Consider the following 23,621-nt stretch of genomic DNA (forward strand, 5'->3'; position numbering starts at 1 on the left):
GATCTGTTTTTTTAGAGATACCTGATTTTTAAAAACAATTTATTTATTTATTTATTTATTTATTTATTTATTTATGGCTGTGTTGGGTCTTTGTTGCTGCGCTCAGGCTTTCTCTAGTGCAGCAAGCAGGGGCTACTCTTCATTGTGGTGCGCGGGCATCTCATTGCGGTGGCTTCTCTTGTTGCGGAGCACGGGCTCTAGGCACGCGGGCTTCAGTAGTTGTGGCACGCGCGCTCAGTAGTTGTGGCTCGCGGACTCTTAAGAGTGCAGGCTCAGTAGCTGTGGCGCACAGGCTTAGTTGCTCCATGGCATGTGGGATCTTCCTGGACCAGGGATCAAACCCGTGTCCCCTGAATTGGCAGGCAGATTCTTAACCACTGCGCCACCAGGGAAGTCCCGAGATACCCGATTTAAGATGCAAATCTTATCTATCTGCTATCTGTCCTCCATTCTTCCTGTTCCATTCTATTGCTTCTTCCTTGACAAGGTTCCTCCTACACTCCTTGGAATCTGTCTCCTCTTTACATGCATTTTCTTCCACCCCTCTACCTATGAATATGTGCCCATACCCCCTGACCCCATACTAAGAAAAACTTTCTGTGTGCTCTACTACATTCTCAATAAACTTTCTACTTTTTCCTCTTTTCCTTCATTGTCAAAGTTTCTGTCACTGTAGTCTAAATATGCTGGCTCTACTTTCTAATTATCTTTCACTTATTAATTCTTTATATTTGACTTCTGCTCTTGCCAGTTTCCTGAAATTCATAACAATTAAAAATGTCATCCTGATCATCAATTGCATGTTCTGTTTTCTGCTTTTCTCTCTCCTAATCTCTTTCCTGCGGGCACATTCTTCTTCCTAAAACTCTTCCCTTGATTTCTATGATACAGTGATTTTCTGAGGACTTGAAATGGCTTTTTTTCCTCTTTATTTCTTTTGCCTTTTTGTTAATTTTCTTTTTTCTCCTCTTAATCATATTATCTCCTAACTGCAAACATTCTTCATTTTTGTCCTTAGACTTCTTTTTCCTTGGATAATTTCATCTACTACCATGATTTATTGAAGAGCCTGAACTCTGTTGGAATAAGTAGGAATAACTTTATACTTATCCAACTCCTGATTCTATTTATACTCTACTAAATATCTCTTCTCCAGAATTTGCTATCTCAGGAAGAATCCATGACCTCCAAGAGAATTCTATTTAAAAACAGAATGATATTGTTAAGATTCATTCTCATGCAAAAAAGACTAGATCTTTCTAAATCCAAACTTAAATCTCATATCTATTTTAAAATCTTCTTCCCTCTTTCCAACTTTGATCTGACTTCTTGTGGCCTGAGGACTTGCCATGAAAAAGTCACACAGTTTTTCCATTTACTGCTCTTTTCTATTTATTTTAGTCTCCCACTTATATATTTGCCTCTAACTCTTTCCATTTCTTGGTTTGAGGGCTGAGAAAGAACCCTTCCCCCTCCTCCATAACACTCTCCCTGGGATAATAAAGAACCATTTCTAAGAATTCCTTAGTTTAAAGACTGCTACAACTTCAATAAACTCTCATTATACTTCTGATCTCTGCTTATGTGGATTGTTTGGGGCCAGAGGGAAGGGTTAGGAGAGAGGGTCCAGGACCAGTTTATGTTTCACTTGGTAAACTGGGGATGGAGTTTTAAAACGTGGGGAATCCCATTGCCAATTTTATGGTCCCAAATTATCTTCCAGCTGCATTACCTACTCTTCCCTGCATGTACCTTATATACTTCTGTTCTTGGCAATGGCCTTTGCTTTGCCACTACCAATTTTTTAATTATTCTATTTCTTCTTCATATAAAATATTCCCACTCCATCTCAGAAACCTTTCTCCTTCAAGTTTCCTCAATAAAGACTCTCCTAATCACCACCACTGCTGCTACTACCCTCACTTTCACTATCCACTGCTTCTACTACCCTCACTTTTACTATCTACTCTAATCATATGCTATCTCCTTTTTCTGAAAATGTAATGTAATTTTATAATAGCCGTATTGAAATTTTCACTTTAACATGAAATTTAGATATGAGATTTAAGCTTGAGTTATACCAATCTAGTGTTTTTATGCCCCCCAAATTAGTCTTACTTTACATTATGAGACTATTTTTTTAACTGAAGTTTTGTACTTGTTTAAACTAAAAGTTTAAACAGAAAACTTGTTGTGAACAGAAGCTACATCTTATTTATACCATCATACTTTACAGTGTCCACTTGTGTCTTTCACATAGCCAGTAGTCCTATTTTGTCAAGATGTACTGAATTAAAGGCTGAGGAGGAGACGGAGATGTCCTTACATGACCTGGTTCCCAGTGCGTGGCACTCAAGGAGTGTTCATTGAATAAACTGACAAAAAAGTGAAGTACATGTGGGTTTCTTTGCCTGATGTCCTCAATCATCCTAGAGAGAAGTTAAGTATAGTTATATGCTAAGATGACTGTACAAAAGATACTTAAGAAGGTCTGGAATAACAACTTGAGGGCATAGACTAGGTTTTAATTTAATAGAATGCAAAAGAAAACTACCGATCGACTAGTTAGCAGCAAGAGGCCTGTTAAATTGAACTGCATGAATCGATAATAGGCCAGGCACAATATGTTCTCTACAATAAAATGAAGCGTTGGACTTATTATAAATATGACGGGAAGAAATTCTTTATTCAAAACAAACCCATTTCCTACGTATCTATGATATTTCATAACATTCAAATTATATTTGTTCCTACCATCAGAATAATTATTCATAGTCTAGCAATTGATCATTTTTTTTCCATTGAGGGAATAATGATTTATTGCTTAATGTAAAGCACAAATGAAAAAGAGATTTAAAAAATATCATCACATTAGAAGAGGACATTTTTATATGCAAATTTACGGGTATGATGTGGACACACTAAACTGAGTCATGTGTTTTGTTCTTGGAACTAAACAAAATTATACCTTCCCTCAACATTCTTAATATGTACTGTCAAGTGTCCATGGGCATGCAGTGGTAGGTAAGAGAATGTACGGGGGAAGTCAGACCCAACTCAAAAATTTTAAAAAACTTTTCCTAATTTTACCAGCATTTTCTCATTATTGTTTATTCTCTCATTATAGCTCTAATCTTTACATTTTTATTATAATTTTATGCTAAAACTGTTAAAACTTTTCTTATATGCTTGATATTTTTGGTTATTAATTTCTGTAATGCTTAACACTATATATATGTGTGTATGTATATGTAAACATGTTACATGTTACATAACACACACACATACATACATACACACATAATATAGCATAATCTTTGGAGTTTAGAAAAACCTAACTCTCCCACATATCATGCTAATGATAGAATAATATATTTTAAATTGCTGACTCAGTTTCCTTATCTGTTAAATGGAGGAAATAACACCACTCTAGGTTTGTTGTAAGCTTTTAAACAGAATGAAAGGGGACCCACTGGTGAGTTCTGAGCAAAGCAGTAACAGCTACTTACATTTTGGAAGGATCATTAGGCCACTACATGAAGAATAGACTGTAGGAATACCAAGGTAGAAGATGGTAAACCACAATCCAGAAATGTCGGCAAGAATGACAACGACTCAGACTAGGGTGGTAGCAATGAAAACTGTGAGAAGTAGGTAAAGCATAAATGTAGCTTGGAGCCAAAGGTAACAGAATTCCTGGTATATTGAACATAGGATATGTGAGAGAGATACCAAAGATGTCATATTGTCTCTTCGAAGTTCATCTCAAATCATCCCTAGTACTAATAGAAATTCAGTTTGTTCAGATATTCAGAGTATACTATTTGGTCTGGGACCTTATCCTAGCCCAGGTGATGAAACACAACTTGTCTAAATATGTCAAGATATTCTCTTTCCTTTGGCTATTGACTGATCTAAGGATGGGCATGTAACCCATTTCTGGCTAAGAACAAAACAAAGGGATTAACACGAAGACCTTTCTCTTCCCAAATAAAACAATAGAGTCTAGCAAGAAAAAGGTTTTCTACTATCCCCTTCTCTTTCCTTAGGTGTAAACATACTCTCTGAGGATATATCAAGTGTGCTCTAACAATGGGGCCTTAACATCAAGCATAAGACAAAATATAACCTAGTAAAGGTGGTAGTTGAAAAGGGAGAAAGAAAATCTATAGATTTAACATATTCTAGTTAAATTTTAATTTGCATCCAAGAGCAATCCTAACCAATGCAGCTTTTCAATTTTTATATTGTAATCTTAGTTTTAGCTTGAAGCATGACAAATCTGTTGGCATTATTTTTCTCTCTTATATTAACCTTCTTTGTTTCCTCTTTCACTGTACTGATAGTATGACTTAATTTTATAGCATTTGTCAAGAAAGTGAAGACAGTAATGACACTGGAAAAAGCACATACAACATATAACAAATAGGAAAGAATGTAGATTTTCGTGAGAGTTGATTTGATGTTTTACATAGATTGACTTCATCCTAAATCAGTGTTCCTTATACTTGTTTATCTAATACACCTTTGTGTGACCACCATGGCTTCACTTTTTTCCACTCCAAAAGACACCGGAGTTTTATTAACATTAAAAAAAAAACCCACTTTAAAAAACCTCTAAAATAAAGTAATAATAGCAATTCAAGAAACACATTAGTGAGGAGTAATATAAAATTTTATAATAGGACTGATTTTTATTATTGTATCAGTCAACAGCTTATTCCTTACCAACCACTGTACCAAGCTCTGAGGATAGAGAAATAAACCAAACACACATGGCTCTTCTCATCGAGTTTTACTAAAGAATACAGACATTACCCAGTCCAGTGAAAAACAGTGCATAGTACAGTAAAGCAAATAAATATAAATAAGCAAATATAATTTATAAAAATGAAAGTACTAGGTGCTTTGGTGTCATATAACAGAATGTCTGTTTGCAAAACCAGGAAAAGATAAATAAAATTTATCAAGGTGAAAGTAAGAAGGAGAACATTGCAGGTAAAGGGAAGAAGCTGTTCAAAGACTGAGAGTGGAAGAGAATAGGAAATATTTGAAAACATTTCAAAAAACTAAGTTCAACAGAGACGGAGATAGCAAAGAGGCAGGAGCAGGAGTTTGAGGCTGAAAATTTACATAGGGCCTGATTAAGAAGAATCATAACAGAAATTTTGGACTCTGGTGAGGTTAGAAGAGCAATCGGGAAGTTATTGCAGGGGTATCTGTGTAGCGCAAAAACAGATTTAATCAGGGTGGAGGTAGTGAAGATGGAGGGTGGTAGATTGATAATATCTGGAAGAAAAAATTCAGCAGAATTTGGTGTCAGCTTGAATTCATTTCAATGTTAGATATGTACAGTTTGGGTGTCCAAATGGAAAAATGGTACTGTCAAGAAGACAGGTAGACATACTTATCTGGATCTCAAGAAGAAGAAGAAGAAGGAAAAAAAAAACTTGGGATGAACATGTTGATATGGCAATTATAGATACATAAATGGAAATTGAAGCTTTAGAAATACTGGAGAACGAGTTTGGCTATCAAATGGTTCTTTCATTCATTCGGCAAAAAATTGAGTACCTAATATGTAAACAGTTCTAGGGCAGAACTTTAAAGTGATAATCTAGAAAAATGTTGGTGTATCATTTGGATTTACACACACATTAAAGAACGGCATAATAAATATGAACCCATCAAATATGTACTGAAATATACATGACAAAGTGAGAATAAACTTTTCCTTCTGCTTAGGTAAGATATTTTTGAGACTTGTTTCAGACATTATGACTAAAAATAAATATTAATATCAATTTCTAGATTTTTCTTTTAACGAAATTTAAGTCACTTAAAACCCCCAAAATATATGTAAACGTTAAATTTACCCTTTTTCTGGGTGCACAGCTATAGATCTTGGTTGATCCAGGCCTTGGGAAATAATTACATAACGAAAAGAGCCACTGAGTCTTGCAACTTCAATTAAGTTGAAACCATGATCCGTCCAATATATGTTACCTAGAAGAAATACAAACATGTTTATAATACAATTATGAGAAAAACTTATTAATTCAGTGAAAATTAACTTTCTGAGCAGTCACATGACTATTAAGAAATCATTTACTTCCTATGTTCTTTTTTAATATGTGCAGTTCCTAAGCAGAAAGCTATAAATAAACTAATATGCAAATACTTCTTAATCTCACATGTCTATGGTTTAAACCATATAATGATACATTTATATGCTAAAAATAAATTGAAATTTCTCTCACCTGAGGACGGGCTCTATTTTCATTTTCTACTGGCTTCAGGCAAAGGAGAACTTCTAACACTTTTGTTTACCAGCCTCGTGGGGCTCTCAGGAGATCTGGGCAAAGTTAATACTACATAATCTACTTCTACATAAAAACACTTATCCAAAGGCTCAAAAGCATTAGAAAGAATGAAGCCAAAAGCAAAAGAGCCTATTTACCCCTGTGGCTAGAAGTACAAAAAAAACCTGTTATGAGTCAGAAACAGCATTTTTATGAAGCAGATTGAGCCACTAACAATGTAGGTGTGAAACAAAAACAGAGAAAGCCATGGATGATACCAGCAATCCAGTCAATAGCTATCCCTTCCACTCTTCCCAAGCCATTGGTGATGATATCTTCTTTCCAAGTCTGATCTCTTTTAGCTCGGCTAATTTTATTGAAGCCCATGTCTGTCCAGTAGATGGTATCATTTTCTACGGATAAAACAGAAAGAAAAAAAACATACACAAACACACTATAAAAGGTATCGATATACGTATTAGGAGCACATTGCATCAGCATTTTGGGGGTTATCATCCTGGGTGTGCTGGAGTATAAGTGTTCTTCAGGATAATTTACTAATAAAAATGGTAAGAAAGATATTAAAACCACATGAGAGAACCTAGTCAAATGTTTTAAAGCATTTTTGAAATATATGTGGAAATAGTCTATCACATCCTTTTTTTTTTTTTTCCTTCATTTTCCTATTCATTTTAACTCAATAAATACTTATCCCCCATGAATTTGCAATCTTGATATCAAACCAAATTATTTTGGACTACAGTTTTTCTTTTAACATCTATTCTTATGTCTGAGTTCTCTACATATAAAGAGAATACTACTGGGGATAATCAACAAAGTCTCAAAGTAGAGAGAGAATGGCAAGAAACATAAGGGCATTTTAAATATATCAAGGGTGTTTTATGTATAAGGTCATTCAAAATGTATAAAGCCTTAAAAATACCTTATCAACTAATTATTCCTTCTGAGGTACTAGTTTCCCAAATGTCAACTACAAACCCTCTGCATTCTTTTTCAAACTCTCTTTGTACAAATGGGTTTAAGAATACTTGAAGAATGGCTCTATGCTATCATAGAGTCTTTAAATAACAGTGCTTTTTGAATATTTGAATGAAAAATGTGCCTAAAGACTATAAATGAAATATATGTGCATGCATATTCATAAAGGGTAGCAATTATAGATCAATGATGTTAAATACAGCCACTAGAAAGACACTGGGGACAAATCATTAAATAATAAATTTGCCACCAACTAAGTAAGTGTTTGTGTTGTGACCTACATGGCCATTTGAAGAACAAATCCTTTAAAACCAATATAATTTCCATCTGGCACAGAGACTATGGAAATAAAGAAAAATCAATTAGCATAATAAAGCCATTTATCAGTAAGTTTGGGGATTCTGTTTCAAATGAAATATAGTCTAAATTCTACTACCTGTCTGGGGAAGAATTCCAAATAGCCCCTGTTGCCAACAATGGTTAAGTCAGATACACACTTGCGTGAATCAGAGCAGAGATACCATTTCCATATATATATCTGGAAAGCAAGGACTTGTTTCATTTTTCCAATTTTGTCAAACTATCAGTTGATATGTTTTCATGATTGAAAGAGTGAATCAATCAACAAAAATAAGCATCATTTTTGTATAAATATTAAGTATTATATGAAGAGTCCTATTCTCTTCTGCTAACATTAGATCCATATATCCAGCTGCCTACATTGTATCTCCACTTGTATGTAAGAAAAGGCAATCTTGATTGCAAAAGACAAATTTTGGATTTCTGCCTGAAACATACTTCTCTCCCAGTCTTCCATATGGCAGCTCCCCATGCCATGGTGGTATGATGGAAGGCACCTCCATCCTTTGTTTCTTGGGCTAAAAACCTCATATTGTCCTTGATCACTTTTCCTCACACTTCACATCTAATCCATCACCAACTACTCTCATCTTCAACCTATAACCAAATATTTTGGCTCTTTTTATTCTTCTTTCAAATCAGATCCCTCATCCCACCACTTCTCACACTCTCTACTTATAACATAATCCAACCCATTATTAACTCTTGTCTGAAGTATTGCAATAACCTCTAACTTAGTTCCAGCTTCCACTTTTGCCTCAGGACTCCCTTTCCTCATGAGCCTTTTCTCTACTGAGGGTCCACTGTCACCCTATTAAAAAGTAAATAAGATAATTTCTCTCCACTCAAACTTTCTAATCATTTTCCATCTCATCCAATGTAAAAGTAAAGTTCCTTCCCAAGATCTTCAAGATCTACCCACATCCTTCAAGTCTCTTTCACCTACTATCCTTCTACTCTCCCCCCTCTAGTAATAAGACCTTCCTCGTCCTAAAACAAACCAAATGCTGTTCAGTCTAAGGCTCTTTACATCACTTTTTCTTCTGCTTGGAATGTTCTTTTCCCAGCTATCTGCACAGCTCTGTCTTAGCTCAAATATTCCTTCTTACTGAAACTTTCACTGACTACTCTCCACAGAAATTATTTCCTTGCCATGCTCCATTTCCCTTACAAACCTATTTTTCTCTGTTTCATTTATTACTGTCAAACACATTACATATTTATTGGTTTGTTTGTTTAGTGTCTGTATTGTCTCACAGAAATATAATCTCTTTGAGGGCCGGGACTTAATTTTGCTCACTGCCTGATCCCTGGCACCTAGAGTAGTGCCTGGTACATAGTAAGCTCAAAGTAAACATCTGGTGAATAAGTGAATGAATGTGGTGTGCTGTACAAAGACTGGTTGGGAGGGTATACAAGGAAGACAAAGCTCTTACTGTGAGAAACTTTATAATTAATTAAGGAACAGAAGGTATGCACATGAAAAATGACTAACAATTCACAATAGTGTAGCAGGAGCAGCATATAAGTAGTAAAGACAAGCATTTTTATGAGTTCAAAGAAGACACTAACAACAGTCTTCACAAGTATTAGAAAAAAAGGACACTAAATATTTATGTGACCGTTACTTTTCTATTTCTCTCTAATAGTTTTGCCAGTCCTGCAAAATTTTATTTAGTATAATTAGAAAGCATTTTTTTCACATATGCCACTACATCTTGTGCATACTTTCATTATCATATTGAGCTGAAATTGCATCTTTGCATTTCTTCTTAGAAATTGACTGTGAGATATATCATAGATAGGGAATACAATAGACCCAACATTTACCAAGGCAGTCACAAGTGCAGTAGACATTTCATGAATATTCACTATGTGAATAATAGATTAATTTGTAATGCTGAGGCTATCTCTACATGGTCAAATCCACTAGATTACAGCACTGAAGGAATGGAGATGTTTCTTCATATACTTTTATTACTTATATTTGGGATATTAGCAAGCAAATCAATCATGTAGTGGTGCATTAAGGACGACCAAGAGGATAGAATAATTAAATCACTCATTCTCATCCAAATCTCCTTTCCTTATTTTTCACATATACATTGCACACCTCCATGCTGTAAATGGAATAAGTTCGCTAAGATATAAGAATATGTCTTCTAATATCTGGGAATATCTGTAGGTCAAGAGTGTTTTAATTGTAATAGAATAAGGTGGAAAGATGATAAAATTTTACAACAAACCTTAAAGATACAAAGTGGAAATACATATAAAGACAGAAAGGGAAGAAAGACTATCATAACTGTGTTCTGACACTTATTCCAAAATATGATTTTTTTAACTTTAATTATCCCCATTCAACAGATACTTACAAAATACTTAGTGCATGCTAAGCATCCATATAGGCATAGGAGTATGGTGTTGAACATGACAGTCCCTGAAATCGTAGATTTTACTTCTGGAGTTGAATTTAAAATAAACTATCCTAAGACATATGACAATAAGTAACATATAATTATAAATTATGTACCTATTTTGGACACTCAGATTGTGTTCAGTTTCTGGCTATTATGAACAATGATATGAACATTCTCATCCGTGTCTTATAGAGGACATACAGTGTCACTTCTGTTGGGTACACAAACAGAGGTAGAATTGCTGAGTCATAGGATGGCTTTAGTAGGTAGGGCTTATTTTAATACATTAATTAATTATCTGAAACAATTTCCCCCGAAATTATAATCTACACTATAGACCTTCTACAACTACTGTTGAACTCCACCACCCTCTTCATATCTGGCTGATTCAACCATGAAGACCTCCTACTACAGAAGAACATGCAAGAAATTCTAGATTCTCTCATTTCCAGGGACTAGCCACCATGCTTATTTACCTTGGTTCATAGTGTTTACCTTGTTAGATAAAAAAAGCAAATGACTAGAGTAGTATGCTTAGTGAAATAAGTCAGACAGAGGAATACAAATACTCTGTGTTATCACTTAAATATGGAATCTAAAAAATAAAACAAAAGAATGTATATAGCAAAACAGAAATGGACTCACAGATATAGAAAACAAACTAGTGGATACCAGTGGCAAGAGGAAAGTGGGGAGGGGCAAGATAGAGGTATGGGATTAAGAGATAACTACTATGTATAAAATAGATTAGTAACAGGATATATTATACAGCACAGGGAATTATAGCCACTATTTTGTAATAACTTTACATGGAGTATGATTTATAGAAATATTGAATCACTATGATATCTATCTGAAACTAACATAATATTGTAAATCAACTATACATCAATAATAAATAAATAAAAATATGTAACTAAATGGGCACGGCTGTATTCCAATAAAATTTTATTTACAAAAAAAAAAAAATTACTTAAGGACAATTCCAAAGTACTAAAATTTACAAATTTGACTAGCTCAATTTATCTACTCAGTTTTTTTGTTTCTATCCTGCTGGACCCATTATACTCTATCCCATACTTTAGAAATAGACAGTTATGCTCAATCCCAAAAGTTAACTTATGGAGAATTCTATACAAAGTGTGTTCTGGTTTCTTGATAAACTTCAGTGTTGGGTTCTAGAGAATGTTTTACCTATAGCTATTCAACTATTGTCAACAGATACACTCCTTACGACCTTATAGAGAAAGCTGTCAGGATTTTGTTGTTATATTTTTAGCTTTTGTTTTTATATACAAATAAGATTTGGCTGTATGGAGCCAATACAAGCTGTTGGTATCAATGCTTACACTGAACCTGCACTTTAACTCTGCCGCAATCAAAATGAACAATGTCCCTCGCCCCACTCTAACCACCAACTCTTACTTGGACTTCAATTATTTGCTACCACTTTCAGATGAGCTGGTTGCTGACACCTTTCTCATTTTAAAGTCAAATATAAGCATTCTCCATGTGTTTACTGGCTTTTTAAAATTTTTTTTATTTTTTTGCTACTTATCAGCAGTGACCTTAACAGGCCCCAAAATAAATTGTTTCTACATTCTCAAAGGCTGCCTTAAAGCCACACATCCATTAATTCCTCTAGTTTAGCTAAGACTATGGTTTCCAAACTGATTTTTATTCTAAAACTTTGACAGATATGACAGTTACCTCTAATTCAAACTCTGTTTTTTATACTTTCAAAAATCATCTTCTCTAATATTTGGAAAGAAGACACTTTATCATATCATTCCTGTATTTTCCAATCATCATGTGCCTCAATGTAATATTTTGTTTCTGTTCTGTGTCATTTCAGCCCGGATACAGGACTCAGTTTTTTCTCCTTAATCCATGTCTTACTCTCCCACCCATATCACATGCAGAACTATACATACAAGCTTGAAATACACAGTGCAATAGAATTCATGGAGGCATGGGATATGAAGATTTATTATCGCAACATAAAAGCTTCAAATTGAAAATCAAATGTCCTTATTCTAAAAGGTGCCCTGGCCACCCCACCACAGGCTTTTTTTCAGTGGCAGCTTCATATTGGGCCCCAGCCTCACACCTCATCCTCTGCTCCTTCCCTCCTCTCTCATCTCAATTTATCATTCCCTCCCCTTTCTGGTTAGCCACTCATCAAAAAGAAGCCCTCTCTAATCATTGCTCCCATTCTCAGCAACAGGTCAGCCTTCAAATAATTTAAATTTCTTAGCTCTCAAATGGCTGGCTGCCCATTAGAATTGCCCGGGGAAGTTTTAAAAGAATACTGAAGATGCAGTCACGCCTCAGAGATTTTAAATTGCTTAGTCTGGGGTAATTTGCAGGTTGAGAATTACTAGTTCACCTGTCAAAGGTACAGATAAGAAGAAAAACACTTGTTATTTAACAGGGTCCAAGATCTTGAGAAGCAGATTTCTATTATAAAATGCTACTCCCCACCACATCCCACCGTAACCCCCATTACAATCTCATTGTTATTAATGTCTCTTTGCCAAAGGGATTTTCAAGGGGAGAAGGGGGAGAAAAGAGCTTGATATAACCTCCAGAATATCAGCTTTGTGGGAGGTATTTTTTTTTCTCCAGTTTGGGGAGGGCTTTAACTTGAAAAAAAATAATTTTAAAAAATTTGTTTACTTGATTCTGATATGCCACGGGCCCCAGATCTGTTAGAAATTACTGTTCTTCAATCTCTGCCTGAATCAGGTCAAATTATAAGGTAGCTCATAGGGAGATTACTTTGCTTTGATCCTTCTCCATTCCCAATAAGCTGGCTTTTACTGAACTATGTTTGTATCCTAGGCTACAGGTATGTATTCTTTGCTTGATTTGTTTTTTTTTGTTTTCTTTTTTGATTATATAGACATTGTGAGCCCTGAAATTGATTATGTTCCTCTTCCTGCACTGGTTGTTAGAAATATAAAAATTAAATTTGCTGCAAACTTCTAGCAAAAATATAGACTTTCACAATGTGATTTTATCTCTCGTTTCATGTTTCTTTTTCCCTAATTTTTCTCTTGGCACTCATTTGTTCCATCTTAATTGTTCATCTCATTGAAATTCCTGCATTTTTGGGAAGCTAAATAAAATGATTCTTAGAACTAGATAAGATATTATATATATATATATAAAATATATAAAACATATACATGTTTTAATATATCAAATCCTATGTTATAGACAAGTCACATCAAAGTTGAGTAAACACACTCTAGGGAACAACTAGGAAAATTAAGAAAATCCAAGGCAGTGCAAGAAAATGTTAAAATTGTAGTTTTTACTTTTTGTCCCTTATCCTTTTAAAATTTCTATTTGGGTATATATTTTATAATGTATTCAGTCATAATATGTAATATAGTAATAATATATATTCTTTATAAGTAAATAATTTTAATAAAATAACTAACTAACTAAATAAATAAATGAAGAGTGAGATCTCGTTTTGTTTAACTAGTAAGTTGTCTGATAAAAATGAAAGGTTTAGTACTACCAGTGCAGCTGCTACTTTCCAGTCGTGCCCCATTTTTGGTACACTCTGTGCCATGGTGCACCAGTTGAAACCTCTGGAGCAGACTATGATGCTATAGAAACTGAGAGGAAAGCAAGGTCGAAGTCAAGGTCATCAGGGAGATTTCATAGAAGAAGTGAGGCTTTGGCTGATCCTTGAAGACTGGAGAGCATTTGGATTGGGAGAGATGCACAATATAGTTCCTAGAAACCTAGTTTAGAGAAAGAACCAATTTAATAAATGCAATCACTTTCGTAATAGGAGTGGGAGAACAACAAGATCATTTCAGGAAGTGTTGTGAGCAAAAGCTGTGATGACAGCCAGTTCTGAATTATCAGATGCCTGGGAACAGATAAGAATTAAGTTGTACTTTCTATTCTTTCCGATTTTGAATCATTTTTTCAAATATTTTGCAGGTTAATAATGACCCAAGTCTTGATATTCCATATTAAAAGGGATTCAATAATAAAGTGCTAATGAATTACATTTGTTTCTTTCATTTGAGAAAGGCAAATCAATACAAACACTAATGGGCAATTTTTCCTACAGTAACAAATCAGCAAGAACTCCATCTTGTGAGTAAATAAAATAAAATCTGCAGACTTCAAAGGTTTTAGATATCTTAATCTCCTTAAGGTACAATGTTATGAAACCTTAGATAATGTACATTCTCTTTTAAATTACTCTTTTATCAAGTAAGAAATATATGCCTGCCTAGCTTTTGTGTCCTGAATGAAATTTGCATTAAACATACTTATTATAAAAGCAATTCCATTTTCAGGTTTTGAACTGTTTCCTCTCAGGGTTACAAAAAGAATCTTTCACATTTTCTTAAGCGTTCACTGTTTTCTCTCTTCAAAGCAATTGCACTGTGCTGTTTTTCATATGCATTAAGTTAGTTCTCACAGCCCTTGTGTGCCTAATTTTGACTTTCAGGTAACATATGAGAACTAAAATGTCCTGTCATGCTCTCATCTTTTTCACATTTGGAGAGGACCGATGGCAGCTCCAAGGAGAAATTGTTTTAATTTATTCTGTTTTAGACTTCCAAAACTAAGCTATAAAATTGAGACAGCATGGTGAGTAGATACATCTTCAGGGGACACCTACTCAGACATTTATTCAGGAAACTATCAACCTGTTTCAGAAAACAATGTCATTTTGTACCACTTTTATTTTTGAATAGGGAAAAGGCAGAAATCTTGTTCCTCAAATGCTTGATTTCTATATTATACCTCAAATTAATAAATCAGACAAAGATGGAGTATAAACTTTAAAAACAGAGGATTTTCCAGCAAATAAGTTTGGATTTTTTTTTCTTCATTACCTCTGGTGGAAAAAAAAAATTTCCTTACTTAAGAAGTTTACTAAAGAGAGGAATGTAGCATAATAGCTAACATCTTGCATACTGTGTCCTGATTTCCTGAGTTACAGATCCCAGTTCTACTACTTAAAGGCTCTATGACATGGGAAAGTTCCTTAATCTTTCCGTTCAGTTTCCCAATATGTAAATTGGGAATAATAGAGTTGCTGTGAGGATAAATAAATAAATGCTTTGTTACAGTACTTAATGTCTAGTGCATAATATACATAATAAAGTATCAACTATTAAAATTAAAAATACAGAGTATATAACAAAATGAAAGGTATACTAACTAATAAATTTGGCAACTTTGTATGCTTTTGAAGTTTTAATGTCGTTTTAGTTTAACATACTACCATCTTTATAAATGTGAAACTAGACAGAAAATATTTTAATATTTCCTCTGTAAAAGGACAAACATCTAATATGAATTATTATCATCCAAGGAAATAACAAAAACAGTAGAAAATTTATTGAAAGCAAACACTCGGCATTGCTATATATTTTCAAAGCCAACTAGCTATGAATTATTTATATTAAAAGTTAACATTGATTTGGATGCATAGTGACATCCCATATTTTCAGGAAGGCAAAGTTAAGTTTACTATTAAAAGTTATACAGAAAATTTGCTCTAAAGATTACTTGACATTGTCAGTGTTTATTGTACTTAAAAGGCAGGCAAAAAAAACATTTTATTTTCAGAATAGAAAAGTTATTATTAACACTGTTAAAAAATCAATAAAATTTCTGTCCTCAATGGCTGTCTTAAATGTCTATGCATATCACATATATCATATGACAGATAGATGTTTAAGAATCTTATGATATAATTATTTTCCAGTTTGACTTTACTGTTATTGAATCATAGCTAACATGATAATAAAACACAGTATATAAATGTGCTCTGACAGGGAGATCAGCTTGGTGCTTTGTGTCCACCTAGAGGGGTGGGATAGGGAGGGCGGGAGGGAGACGAAAGAGGGAGGAGATGTGGGGATGGATGTATATATATAGCTGATTCACTTTGTTATACAGCAGAAACTAACACACCATTGTAAAGCAATTATACTCCAATAAAGATGTTAAAAAAAAAAGTGTTCTGAGCTTTCAGAAAAAAGCACAATGAACAAATTCTTGCTAAAAATTTTTTTTAAATGTATATCAATACTTTTTGAAGGCTAGATGTATTCTAGGGGATACCAAAATGACCAAGAAGCCTCCTTCAATCTTCCCAGAGAACCAATCACCCTCTTGTAAGTACTTGGTAGTCATCTACATCACCTATCATTTATAGTAAATCACAGTTGTTTCTCAACCCATACTGAGAGTACATAAAAGGAAGGCTCCATAAATCTTCCTGGTTAGCTCCTGAGAAGCCAGTGCATTACTTTGGACTGTAATGATATAGAAGCTCAGTGAATGAATAACCTAGCATGGCTGCATGCCTTCATGCCATAAAAAGGTTCTAATTCAGTATGTCAGAAGATAAACCTACCAGAGCTGCCCTAAATCCACTCTGTGCTCTAAGTTGATGGGGGAAACAGACTCCTTATCACCCGAAGATCTGAGCATTGCCCTTGATCCCTTCTGCATCTATTTACCACCACATCCAATGAATCACCAAGTCCCGCATGTTTTAACTCCTTTTATTTATTTATTTTTTTCAATCTGCACATACAGTTTCATTCAGGTCCTTACCATCTCTTCTGAATGGTTGCAACAGCCTCCTAAATGGTTTCCCTTCCTACAGTTTTATCTTCCTCAAACCCATTCTCACCACTATCAGGGCAACTTAGTTAAAATGCAAATCAGACCTTCTCACTTACCACTGGTCATGTTCCTAGGTTTCTCATGACCTCGGATGAAGTTCAGATGCCTTAGTAAGTCATATGAGGACATCTAGGATCAACAACAGTGGCCTCCAAATTTTCTGATGAGTAAAATAATTTGAGTATTCACTCTCTCTGCCTACATAATATATGTTAATCCATTATACATGTAAACACATATACAACATGCAAAAATATAAATTTTTAAAAGGTACAAGAAAAAATTAAATATCAATAATTTTAATATATTTTCCCCTATATTTGACTACATTATTCAGTTACAGGGCATGCACCTTGCTTCCCTCTTGGAAAAGATTCAGCCCATCGTACTTCTTGGGTTTTGTCTAGTACACTTCCTGCCTCAGGCTTGACTCTAGCAGCACCGCCCTAGTTGTAATGGCCTTCACTCTCACTCTCAGTACACACACCCATCATATCACTTCTCATCTCTATGCCTTTTCTCATGTCATTTCTTTTGCACCTCATTACCCAGGAAACTATTATTCAGACATTAAGACTCATACATTCCTCCTCCAGGAAGGCTTCTTGATTATTCCAGTCTAGTTCATCGTCCTCCTTGTTGCTTTCATAATAACTTGTACTTATCTCTATAGTTGTACTTAACTCAGAGTATTGCACAGCTCCCTTTTATGCATCTTCCTTTCAAACAGATTAAACCTGGTTTTTGTTCATTATGAATTTACAATGTCTATCTCCAGCTTTCCATACGTGATATTTGAATACATGTAATATTAAATTAACAACAATACAAATTGAATAAAGTAATGGTAAAAACAATAGTGTTAAAATCAGAGTATTACATAGAGCAAAGAAGTGTAAGATAAAATATAATTTTCTCAGAGGATAAGAAATAATTTCCTAAGGTAGTAATACTTTAGCTGATTCTTGAATCAGTTAAAGGACGAATATGCATTGTGTCCTATTAATGAAACTATATATTCCCTCCTATGACAAAATATTAAATTAAGGTGGCAGGATATCATTATAGTAATTATCATTTAAAAATAAATTTCAACAAATAACACACAAGGGAATCCCCATAAGGTTAACAGCTGACCTTTCAGCAGAAACTCTGCAAGCCAGAAGGGAGTGGCAGGATATACTTAAAGTCATGAAGGAGAAAAACCTACAACCAAGGTTACTCTACCCAGCAAGGATCTCATTCAGATTTGATGGAGAAATTAAAACCTTTACAGACAAGCAAAATCTGAGAGAGTTCAGCACCACCAAACCAGCTTTACAACAAATGCTAAAGGAACTTCTCTAGGCAAGAAACACAAGAGAAGGAAAACACCTACAATAACAAACACAAAATATTTAAGAAAATGGGAATAGGAACATACATATAGATAATTACCTTAAATGTAAATGGATTAAATGCTCCCACCAAAAGACACAGACTGGCTGAATGGATACAAAAACAAGACCCATATATATGCTGTCTACAAGAGACCCACTTCAGCCCAAGAGACACATACAGACTGAAAGTGAGGGGATGGAAAAAGATATTCCATGCAAATGGAAATCAAAAGAAAGCTGGAGTAGCAATTCTCATATCAGACAAAATAGACTTTAAAATAAAGACTATTACAAGAGACAAAGAAGGACACTATATAATGATCAAGGGATCGATCCAAGAGGAAGGTATAAGAATTGTAAATATTTATGCACCCAACATAGGAGCACCTCAGTACATAAGGCAAATACTAACAGCCATAAAAGGGGAAATCGACAGTAACACAATCATAGTAGGGGACTTTAACACCCTACTTTCACCAATGGACAGATCATCCAAAATGAAAATAAATAAGGAAACACAAGCTTTAAATGATACATTAAACAAGATGGACTTAATTGATATTTATAGGACATTCCACCCAAAAACAACAGAATACACATTTTTCTCAAGTGCTCATGGAACATTCTCCAGGATAGATAATATCTTGGGTCACAAATCAAGCCTTGGTAAATTTAAGAAAATTGAAATAGTATCAAGTATCTTTTCCGACCACAACGCTATGAGACTAGATATCAATTACAGGAAAAGATCTGTAAAAAATACAAACACATGGAGGCTACACAATACACTACTTAATAACGAAGTGATCACTGAAGAAATCAAGGGGAAATCAAAAATACCTAGAAACAAATGACAATGGAGACACGACGACCAAAACCTATGGGATGCAGCAAAAGCAGTTCTAGAGGGAAGGTTATAGCAATACAAGCCTACCTCAAGAAACAGGAAAACATCTCGAATAAACAACCTAACCTTGCACCTAAAGCAATTCGAGAAAGAAGAGCAAAAAACCCCCAAAGTTAGCAGAAGGAAAGAACTCATAAAGATCAGATCAGAAATAAATGAAAAAGAAATGAAGGAAACAATAGCAAAAATCAATGAAACTAAAAGCTGGTTCTTCGAGAAGATAAACAAAATTGATAAACCATTAGCCAGACTCATCAAGAGAAAAAGGGAGAAGACTCAAATCAATAGAATTAGAAATGAAAAAGGAGAAGTAACCACTGACACTGCAGAAATACAACGATCATGAGAGATTACTACAAGCAACTCTATGCCAATAAAATGGACAACCTGGAAGAAATGGACAGATTCTTAGAAATGCACAACCTACTGAGACTGAACCAGGAAGAAATGGAAAATATGAACAGTCCAATCACAAGCACTGAAATTGAAACTGTGATTAAAAATCTTCCAAAAAACAAAAGCCCAGGACCAGATGGCTTCACAGGCGAATTCTATCAAGCATTTAGAGAAGAGCTAACACCTGTCCTTCTCAAACTCTTCCAAAATATTGCAGAGGGTGGAACACTCCCCAACTCATTCTACCAGGCCACCATCACCCTGATACCAAAACCAGACAAAGATGTCACAAAGAAAGAAAACTACAGGCCAATATCACTGCTGAACATAGATGCAAAGATCCTCAACAAAATACTAGAAAACAGAATCCAACAGCACATTAAAAGGATTATACACCATGATCAAGTGGGGTTTATTCCAGGAATGCAAGGATTCTTCAATATATGCAAATCAATCAACGTGATACATCATATTAACAAATTGAAGGAGAAAAACCATATGATCATCTCAATAGATGCAGAGAAAGCTTTCGACAAAATTCAACACCCATTTATGATAAAAGCCCTGCAGAAAGTAGGCATGGAGGGAACTTTCCTCAACATAATAAAGGCCATATATGACAAACCCACAGCCAACATTGTCCTCAATGGTGAAAAACTGAAACCATTTCCACTAAGATCAGTAACAAGACAAGGTTGCCCACTCTCACCACTATTATTCAACATAGTTTTGGAAGTGTTAGCCACAGCAATCAGAGAAGACAAAGAAATAAAAGGAATCCAAATCGGAAAAGAAGAAGTAAAGCTCTCACTGTTTGCAGATGACATGATACTATACATAGAGAATCCTAAAACTGCCACCAGAAAACTACTAGAGCTAATCAATGAATTTAATAAAGTAGCAGGATAGAAAATTAATGCACAGAAATCGCTTGCATTCCTATATACTAATGATGAAAAATCTGAAAGTGAAGTTAAGAAACACTCCCATTTACCATTGCAAACAAAAAAGAATAAAATATCTAGGAATAAACCTACCTAAGGAGACAAAAGACCTGTATGCAGAAAATTATAGGACACTGATGAAAGAAATTAAAGATGATACAAATAGATGGAGAGATATACCATGTTCTTGGATTGGAAGAATCAAAATTGTGAAAATGACTGTACTACCCAAAGCAATCTACAGATTCAATGCAATCCCTATCAAACTACCACTGGCATTTTTTCACAGAACTAGAACAAAAAATTTCACAATTTGTATGGAGACACAAAAGACCCCGAATAGCCAAAGCAATCTTGAGAACGAAAAATGGAGCTGGAGGAATCAGGCTCCCTGACTTCACACTATATTACAAAGCTACAGTAATCAAGACAGTTTGGTACTGGCACAAAAATGGAAATATAGATCAATGGAACAGGATAGAAAGCCCAGAGATAAACCCACGCACATATGGTCACCTTATCTTTGATAAAGGAGGCAAGCATATACAGTGGAGAAAAGACAGCCTCTTCAATAAGTGGTGCTGGGAAAATTGGACAGGTACATGTAAAAGTATGAAATTAGAACACTCCCTAACACCATACACAAAAATAAACTCAAAATGGATTAAGGACCTAAGTGTAAAGCCAGACACTATCAAACTCTTAGAGGAAAACATAGACAGAACACTCTACGACATATATCACAGCAAGATCCTTTTTGACCCAGCTCCTAGAGAAATGGAAATAAAAACACAAATAAACAAATGGGACCTAATGAAACTTAAAAGCTTTTGCACAGCAAAGGAAACCATAAACAAGACCAAAAGACAACCATCAGAATGGGAGAAAATATTTGCAAATGAAGCAACTGACAAAGGATTAATCTCCAAGATTTATAAGCAGCTCATGCAGCTCAGTAACAAAAAAACAAACAACCCAATCCAAAAATGGGCAGAAGACCTAAATAGACATTTCTCCAAAGAAGATATACAGATGGCCAACAGACACATGAAAGAATGCTCAACATCATTAATCATTAGAGAAATGCAAATCAAAACTACAATGAGGTATCATCTCACACCGGTCAGAATGGCCATCATCAAAAAATCTAGAAACAATAAATGCTGGAGAGCGTGTGGAGAAAAGGGAACCCTCTTGCACTGTTGGTGGGAATGTAAATTGATACAGCCACTATGGAGAACAGTATGGAGGTTCCTGAAAAAACTAAAAATAGAACTACCGTACGACCCAGCAATCCCACTACTGGGCATATACCCTGAGAAAACCATAATTCAAAAAGAGTCATATACCAAAATATTCATTGCAGCTCTATTTACAATAGCCAGGACATGGAAGCAACCTAAGTGTCCATCATCGGATGAATGGATAAAGAAGATGTGGCACATATATACAATGGAATATTACTCAGCCATAAAAAGAAATGAAATGGAGGTATTTGTAATGAGGTGGATGGAGTTAGAGTCTGTCATGCAGAGTGAAGTAAGTCAGAAAGAGAAAAACAAATACAGTATGCTAACACATATATATGGAATCTAAGGGAAAAAAAAAAAAAAAAAGGTCATGAAGAACCTAGTGGCAAGATGGGAATAAAGACACAGACCTACTAAAGAATGGACTTGAGGATATGGGGAGGGGGAGGAGTGAGATGTGACAGGGTGAGAGAGTGTCATGGACATATATACACTACCAAATGTAAAATAGATAGCTAGTGGGAAGCAGCTGCATAGCACAGGGAGATCAGCTCGGTGCTTTGTGACCACCTAGAGGGGTGGGAGAGGGAGGGTGGGAGGGAGGGAGATACAAGAGGGAAGAGATATGGGAACATATGTATATGTATAACTGATTCACTTTGTTATAAAGCAGAAAGTAACACACCATTGTAAAGCAATTATACTTCAGTAAAGATATTTAAAAATAAATAAATAAAGTTCATTATATATCAACTGTTAGTTAAATGAGCTAAATGTGATTTCACGAAGTTTAAGCTCAAGAGTCAGCACTTTCTGAAATTTTGAATATTTAAAATTACAACAATGTTTGACAAGCTATACACAAAAAGATATAGTATTTGTCTCATATTGTTCAGTACAACTTAATAATGAAATTATATGATGTCTTGAATTTACTTGAATTAGATGAAACAAATTGGTCACGAATTGATACAGGTGATGGGCGTGGAGTGGTAGGGGGAGTTCATTATACTCTTCCCTCTACTTTTTTTTTTTTTTTTTGGAAGTTTCCATAGTAAAAGGTTAAACAGTGCTCCACCAGCTTGAAAAGAAGTCTTCATTTTAATAATCATTCCTAAACAGATTCAGAAGGTTTTATGATAATAAAATATGTCAAAAATCTCTAATCTTTAATATAATTTAATTGGATAACACTCAGTATTCTACCCATTCAGTAAACTAAGAAGCTCCAACAATTGAAGCAAAATTTTACCAGAACTATACTATATTAACCACAAACTTTGCATTTTAGGAATGAAGAAATACTTGAAAAACAAACAAACAAAACCTTGAAGCAAAGAAGGTATTCGTATGAGCTAGGCTTTGGAGGGTACATATTAGAAATAGTTATATTCTTGCTCTTAGCAGAATGAGGAACAAGTTTACTAAAAATAGTCTTAGAGCAGCTCAGGCAAAGGGTGATTTTTCACCTCAATTAAACCATGCTTATGCTGATGAGAGGTTAAAGATTGTATCAGAAAACTAACTACAATGAAACAGAAAAAAAAAGAAAAAAAAAAGATCCCATATCAGCTTGCATTATCAAGTAAATGAAGAGAGATGTAATTTAATAAGAAATAATAATAAGGTAGCCTCAGACATTCTGAAAAATGTAATACATCCTAGGGAGATAAAGAAAAACAAGACTCCTTAAGAAATTTTGATTCAGTGAGAATACAAATGAAATAGTTTTAGAAAGCTAGTGATAGAACATCTTAAGAAGGGTAGATCAAGGACAAAACTTTTTCTGAAGTAGCTAACTTGAAATGTTTCCAATTATCAAAGAAGAGATAGAACAATTTTCTCTATATATGTATATTTTGTGTGTGTGTGTGTGTGTGTATGTGTATCCTTCCCTCCTGCTATATTACCTTGAGCTTTAAGCCTCTTAGATCTTAAAAGAAAACTGTGACAAACTAGTAGATAATTGGATAACAGTCT

The 23,621-nt window shown here is 34.6% G+C and overlaps 1 protein-coding gene across 1 annotated transcript in view; it reads right to left on the reverse strand.

The window, feature by feature from the left end:
* LRP1B (LDL receptor related protein 1B) overlaps window positions 1-23,621 on the reverse strand; it is a 1,897,582-nt gene that overhangs the window by 497,172 nt on the left and 1,376,789 nt on the right. The window contains exons 36-37 of the mRNA XM_036857483.1: window positions 6,581-6,715; window positions 5,877-6,006 (exon numbers count right to left, since the gene is read on the reverse strand). Coding sequence (XP_036713378.1) covers window positions 5,877-6,006; window positions 6,581-6,715 — 265 coding nt within the window. The remainder of the gene's footprint in view (window positions 1-5,876; window positions 6,007-6,580; window positions 6,716-23,621) is intronic.

Source organism: Balaenoptera musculus, chromosome 7 (genome assembly GCF_009873245.2).
Source record: "Balaenoptera musculus isolate JJ_BM4_2016_0621 chromosome 7, mBalMus1.pri.v3, whole genome shotgun sequence".
Classification (NCBI taxonomy): domain Eukaryota; kingdom Metazoa; phylum Chordata; class Mammalia; order Artiodactyla; family Balaenopteridae; genus Balaenoptera; species Balaenoptera musculus.